At 41.7% G+C, this 7,082-nt stretch overlaps 1 protein-coding gene across 12 annotated transcripts in view; it reads right to left on the bottom strand.

Moving 5' to 3' along the window:
- Positions 1-285: 285 nt before the first annotated feature.
- dnm1a (dynamin 1a) overlaps positions 286-7,082 on the bottom strand; it is a 50,430-nt gene continuing 43,633 nt past the window's right edge. For 3 of the 12 annotated variants that reach the window (XM_086187140.1, XM_086187139.1, XM_086187149.1), the window contains 5 exons: positions 6,930-6,944; positions 6,361-6,531; positions 6,006-6,247; positions 5,370-5,573; positions 1,641-2,677 (listed from right to left, as the gene is read on the bottom strand). In XM_086187140.1, the coding sequence (XP_086043266.1) occupies positions 2,647-2,677; positions 5,370-5,573; positions 6,006-6,247; positions 6,361-6,531; positions 6,930-6,944 (663 nt within the window). In that variant the 3' untranslated portion in view covers positions 1,641-2,646. Of the gene's footprint in view, positions 1,581-1,640; positions 2,678-4,595; positions 4,633-5,253; positions 5,291-5,369; positions 5,574-6,005; positions 6,248-6,360; positions 6,532-6,929; positions 6,945-7,082 lie in introns of those variants that run through there. The other 9 variants (XM_086187151.1, XM_086187144.1, XM_086187150.1 and 6 more) reach the window with 8 other exon arrangements.

Raw genomic sequence — 7,082 nt, forward strand, 5'->3', positions numbered from 1 at the left:
AAAATGCATCCGTATACATGGAAGGGGGAGTTTTAAGGTATATACTCTAATCAGCCACCAGGGGGCAGTCGAGATCTGGCTTCATTTTAAGTGGCGCTGTCATAATCAATTTTAATAAGTTTTACAGTGACTATAATAGACTATAATCAAATATGAATATTTCTGGGTTTTTTTTTTTCTCAACTTGTGTTTAAACATTCCAGGTCACATTCCTGACCAGATCGAATCCTGCCCTGCAGCTTTATACCATCCAAAAGTAAAAATGACAAAGAGAAAACTGGTTTCAGTACACTGCGGGTTTTTATTGTGTTGATAAAGCACATCCACCCTGCAGGGTAAAGTCATCGTTCCATCCACGAACCGGGTTCACACATTCACACTGTCCCTCCTCCTCGTCCACACAGCGAGAGATGATGAGACAAACAAAATCCCTCTCTGCTGCAAGCTAACGTATCAAACGACATCCACATCCATTTACATCACTGCATTAGTTTGATTTTTTAAATAATATTTCCTTATACATCATTTATTCAGAATAATTTAAGTAGTCAGAAATCTCACACATTGCGGACTAAATTCTCTAAACATTTCACCACACATAGACATCATAACACATTAAGATATGTCCATAATCAGCTATTTACTCTTTAATCATAATATGCTTGAGTTTGTTTGCCTTGTGGAAAATGCACAGGTGGGGGAGAGGTGTGTGTGTGTGTGTGTGTGTGGGGGGGGGGTTACAGAGATGATTTCAGCAGGTGGTTAGTCAGTAATTTCTTTTAAAACATCACACTGACGTCGGTGGTGGAAACACGGGGACGAGGTGAGTCAAATCACAATATGGGGGGTGAAACAAAAGGAGCGTTTACAGATTTACGCACATGCTGCAGCTGTTTACATGTTGTCACTCAGCCCCGTGACCACTGAGAGAGGGGAAAGAAAGAAGAGAAGCAGCGGATCAGGTTTCCTTGTTTGTTTTTGTTTGACATTTGAATGCAAAAAAAGTGATTGAAAACACATATTCTTCAAATTCGAGTCCCGTTCCCTCCTGATTACGGTGATGCAACTAACAGTCAGGCTACACATTCCCTTCCTCTCCTTTTACAGATGGACAGCAGAAAGCCATGCTATATATACGTCTATATTGCACTTTCTATTTTGATCCCGCCTTGATAAGATAACACAGTTTCAATCATGGAACTTTCTGCAAAGAGGTGAGCAGGAATAGTGCCAAAGGAGGGAATCACTTGTTGCATAGGTTCTGTGGAAGCACAGACAAGTGTGATTTTATTTAGTCAGTGAAGAGTGACACAAAAAAAGAAGCACTCCATGTGTCCTGTTGTGTGTGGGAAAAAGAAAAGTAGTTTCGAACAGAAGTGAAGGAGATCCTCCTCCTCCTCCGTCATTCTCAAGTCATCCTCCATTTTGGAGCAAAGTTGAGGTGAGTGAGTGATGAAAGCTGGGGTGAGTTTTGAAGAGAAGTAGTTATGGAAAAAGAGAGACAGAGGAGTGGTTTCTTCTAAGAGTCGAATGGCGGCAGGGGGCTCTCAGGGCGAGAGGACCCTCCCTTGGATGGCCGGCTGGAGGAGTGGAAAGAGTAGAAATAGAGAGGAGAAATAAAAGACATGGCAGGAAGTGCAGGAAGGAGAGAGGAAGCGCACAGGTGAGGACGACACAGTTTTTCCTCTTTGCTTGTTCAGTTCAAAAGTAAACTGGGCTCATCGAATGTGATCAAAGTGTGTCCTCGCCTGTGATTTTGGCATTTAATAATCAAAAAAGAAAGTTAAAAAGGAAACATGGAGTTTCAAAGATGCAATATACATTCCAGTCCTGCTTGGCTTGATAATGCATCACACCTCTCCTCAAGGAATACTTCACCGAGTGTGTATCTCTCACCTCAGGGATGCAATAAATACTACAGTTATTCCCACATTGTAGTAGTCAGTTGCTCAGTATATTGTACAAACATGGATCTAAATAACGGAGATAAATAATTGATTATGTAAATTGAGAAATATGACATTTCAGCAAAAATATGCAGCTTTCTGACAGAATGAAATAATAAAAGGTAATTAGCGTGCAAATTTCACATAGCATGACATGCTACTCTGGGGGAGTGAGAGATACAAACAAAAAATAGTGAGGTATTCCTTCATTCAAAAAAGTAAATAAATCAGGGGAAACGCTTGCACCCAAAGATAAATCAGATGTTAATTAGAGAAGTCAGTCAACAGCCAGAACACCCATCAATGCTCAAGTATTGTGTCATGTAATACAAAGTACTGCATGTCCCAGGATTATCTATATATATATATATATGTACCCGTATATACATATATATGTGTGTGTGTGTGTGTGTGTATTTATGTTGGCAGGTCACCAGTTATAAGCAATCATTTCTTTGCGTATTTATTAAAATTATCAGGTTGTAGTATATTCATCATGCAGGTGTGTGTCAAGTCTTCTGCATCTGTGTGTGACCAATATGGAAGGGGGGGGGGGGGCTCAAGGTGAGAGCGGGGTGTAGGAGGATGGAGCCAGCTCTGTTTGGGTGCTTCAGTAACCGACAGGAGGGTAGCGCTGTTGTCCATGGCCTCAAATCCAGAGGGACAGATGAGGAGAGGGGGGAGGGAGGAGCTTGGAGGTCTAGTGGGTTGGAGAAGGTGGGGGTCTCCGACTGCCAGGGACACACAAACACACAGGTACAGAGAGGACGGGGACACAGCGGATTAGTCTTCAGCAACACCCCAGGTTACAGCTCATACTTGGACATTGTTATATCAGGGTTCCTGTGAGTAAACAACCATCGTCACTGAGATATCAAGCTCAGTAAACATGGCCACAAGTGTTTGCAGTTGAGTCCAAATGCAGAAAATATAGTAAACTACCGTCTAAACGCAGGGACACTCAGTTTTATAAGAGACCACTATGTTAAACACTAGTAAACAGTAACCCTGAAAGCAATACAAGTTTTGAAAAAGATGATTGTTGAAGGTTGCAATATTAATCTGAGAATCACATGATTTCTTTATGTTGGCGCATGATTCCTCCCATAAATGCCCGATAATATTACAAATATTATTGCTATAATATGCCTACTTTTCTTTAATAAATGTTGATGAAGTAGTTCGGGGGGAATTAATGGAAATAATCCCCATAACGCAAAATATTAAAGACAAAGGATTAGGGGTGGGGTTGCAGTGGTGGTGGGGCTCTCCTGGATTCAAATCATTGCACAAAATGTCATTTAAAATGATCAAGTAGGTTTTGTGTCCCCCTTCTTAAAGACCAACCAACAAAAAGAAAAAAAAATAATCACGCCACCATACAAATCTGAACTCAGTTTATCAGGACCCATACAATTCTGACACATTAACAGATATTCCTGTACATTTTTCAATTAATTTTAATGTAATATTTTCTGAGAAAAGAATGAAAATATCCCCCTGTGTTTCCCTGTCAAGCAATCTTAGTCGCATCTTTCCATTAAATGTGATTACAATCAGACGAATTGTTGTTTTTGAAAAACGGTGCTGAAAGAAGGACAGACAAACAACAAATGACGCTTCCTTGGTGGATGTAACAGCATATTAGATGAGAGGTGGTATTTATATTGGTATCTGATCCTAAATATCCAGCTTCTTGCAGCTAAGCTACGGTTTGCTAGGCTAAGCTACGGTTTGGTTTGCTTAGCTTAGCATCAGCAAACTCTCAGAGATGGCTAGGCAGAGGGAGATCAGTGGAAATAGTCCCGTCATTGTAACTTGTTATTTTCTCACCAATAAAACAAATAACATACAATATATGAATAAGCGGGATTTGGAGGTGCCGTTAAAATCATTTTTGAACAGAATCCACTAACTCTTTTGTCATGTGCGCAATTTATGCTAAACCCAGCAAACAGCTACGTTTCTTTAAGAAATATTGAATTTTTAGCTCCTTCTAGTACCTCTGGGGGTGTTTTTAATTTAAACAATCTGAAAGTGGATTATACCTGCATTAGACAGACCTATGCAATGTTTGAGAATGGATCCCATATAGAAATGTTGTCTACTGAAGCCTGAAACAGGATGATAATGCTCTTCATCAACAGCTCGCAAACAAAAGTGCTGTGTGATTGCTTGTTCTGACTGACTGACTTAATGACTGTGATATTAACACGTTCCATGACTTTAAAAGACAACATCAAACAATGGGTGGGATGTCATGGTATAGATATTATACATCACACATAAAAACAAAACAAAAAATGACACAATAATCTCAAGTTTCAAGTTTCAATTATTGAGTTGAAGTTGAACCCAATAAAAATTCCTTCGTCACGACACGGTTCAATAAACAAATTACCATCAATTCAAAAAAACGCCGTGACCAGAAATCTCCTCACACACTGATGCCAAGAGACACACACTTTCTCTGAACGGTGTGTGTTTTCCCATGCAAACACTCTGAGAAGAGAAAGAAAAAGTGAGGGGAAAAAAGGCATAACTGCATGCAGTGAAACGATGCCTTCTGAGAAGAAGAGAAAGAAGAAGAGTGATGATGATGATGATGATGATGATGATGATGGTGGTGGCAGACAGTACCCAACATACCAGAAACGTTAGTCCTCATTGGTCAGTGATAGTGATTCTGTAAAAAGGGAACCATAATCATGTGCAGGACGGAGGTGTGGTGAGGGAGAGAGGGATGAAGAGAATGAGAAGAGAAAAGGAGCGCAAACAGTTACATTGCAGGAAATGATCAACGTCACATGTGCTCAGCTCTCAGGTGGGACGGGCCAGAAATGATTGGGATTATCAAGGAGAGATTGAAAGATATTTTTGAGGAGAGACTCGGCACTGAGAGCTGTACTCAGTCACGTCTTGGACAGTAAAAGAGGCAAAGCCGACTAGTCCAGGTTGAAAAGGTTAGCTAGCTCAAAAAAACACAGGCAGTATTTACAGGTGCAAAGATGAAAAAAGAGACAGCAAACAGCCACTCTTAGTTCTCTCTTAATTCTCATTCTGGGTATTGACATGCTTTTAAAGCAGTAGTGAGGAAGGCGTGAGGGGTGAATTATTAGCCGTCCGTCTGCATGGCGATGCTCGTAAGTGGCAGAGAGGGAGCAACAAGTCTAAATAAAAGGAAGCTGTCAAATCAAAAAAAGAGAGAAAAGAATCCTCTGATTATGACGGTTTTGTCATGGTCTATCCACACGTTACAGGATCTCTCAGTCTATTTCTAAATCTATCTCTATATGATTTAATTTACCTCCGTTAATCCCTCATCCTGGTGTCTTCACATCCCCCTTTGGGACAGAGATTATCCAGACTTAAGGTTGAATCGCTGCGTTTGGATGTAAAACCCTCTGACAAGTGTTTACTCACCTGGGGACACTCGGGGGTGCACGGTTAGGCCGAGAGGGCACAGTAGGGGGTGGCCCACTGTAAGGGTCCGGAGAAGCGCCCGGGCGAGACGGGACAGGGGGTCCACCGGCAGGAGGAGGTCCAGGTGGAGGGCCACGAGAGCCTGGGCGAGCTGGAGGTCCTGGTGGAGCCCTGCGGTTTGGAGTTGGACTGGTGGCTGGAGACCTGGCAAAGGGACAACATGACGGAGCGCATAATTTAATCTTAAATTAATTTATCATTGGACAAAGTCTTGATATCTTTAAAAAACAAAAAATGTTCGTCCCTAAACCCCTAGTCCCTGATTTCAGCATCTGGAATGGGATCCAGTATTTGTATTCAATTAGGTATTTGAAAATAAATGTCCACGTCTGATTGGAGGGGAGGTCGGGGTTGAAGACAAGCGCTTGCTACCCTGCAGCATAATACAACTGCAACAGTCACATTTCACCCACTAGAGGGCAGTTGCTATCCATGTTTGTCACACAATATGTAAAATAAAATTAGTATCAGGGCTGAAGTTGACTTTTTAATATAAGAATGGAAGACATTGATCATTATTAATCAATATCACAGATCTAAAACACTCTAAATTGACCTTCTCCCATCCTTCCTTACCTTCCTCCAGAGCTGCCCCTTTGCACCTGTAGCCAGGAGTCGTCCACGGGCGGTGGCATGGCGGTGGTTACAGTGGATGTGCTGATGTCTCCGATGATGCTGAGCGCCTCTCGCAAGGCGTGGTACATCCGCAGCATCTCGTCGCGGTGCTGGGCCTGCTCCTGAGACTCCTCCATCAGCGAGTTCTGGTCACCACACGAGTACAGCTGGGCCAGCAGCTCGGCGTTAATGAACTCTTTTGTCTGGACGCCAAAAGGAGAAAGACAAAGTGTGTAGAAATCTGTATGTGGAATGTATCTGGGGATTTTTTGCAGCAGCAGCAGCAGTAGCAACATTTTACATCTCAACTACTCACATTGTTAATCATGAGGTGCATGATTGTCTTGGGCATCAGATCACGGACAGTCTTGTTCACAATTGACATGTAGGAGTCGACCAGGTTACGGATGGTCTCCACCTGCCGCTCCAGCTGAGGGTCCATGCTGTGCATGAAACTATCGGAGCCATTTTCATCGCCGCCGTCACTCTGAGGGAGACGGACAGAGAACACACCCGTTTAAACTCACTTTAGCCAGAGAAAAGACAAACGTGAACATCTGGTAACACCTGAGATGAGCAAACAAACATTATTTCAATGTGAAAAAAACAAACTACGATTCCTTTCTCTTGTTAATTTAATCCTTTTTATATGTTTAGATTCCATTCTGTCGTAATTATTAACATTACTAGGGTTTGTAGTGATATTACTGTTCTCATTGTGAAAAGCAATCATCTCTGCAGTTCTGTTCGTGACTCCAGCCAACCCACAGAGTTAAAGGTCAAATACAATGGACAACAAATGAATATGATCCCCTTCATCTCATTCAAATTATATAAAACTTGTAGAAAAGCCGAAGTAGAAGGATTCTGACCAAAGGAACGTACCTTTCCTTCTTTCTCCTACAAGGTCAAACAGCGATGTGGAAAACAGACATTGAAAGAAGGACAATGAGAAACATGACAACATTGAAAAAAGACGCCAAGGAAAGTCTACACTTAAATACTGATTTAAAAAAAACCAAAAAACTTTAATAACCA

Source organism: Aulostomus chinensis, chromosome 19 (genome assembly GCF_037954235.1).
Source record: "Aulostomus chinensis isolate RoL2024-O1b breed Wild chromosome 19, RoL_Achi_v1.0, whole genome shotgun sequence".
Taxonomy (NCBI): Eukaryota; Metazoa; Chordata; class Actinopteri; order Syngnathiformes; family Aulostomidae; genus Aulostomus; species Aulostomus chinensis.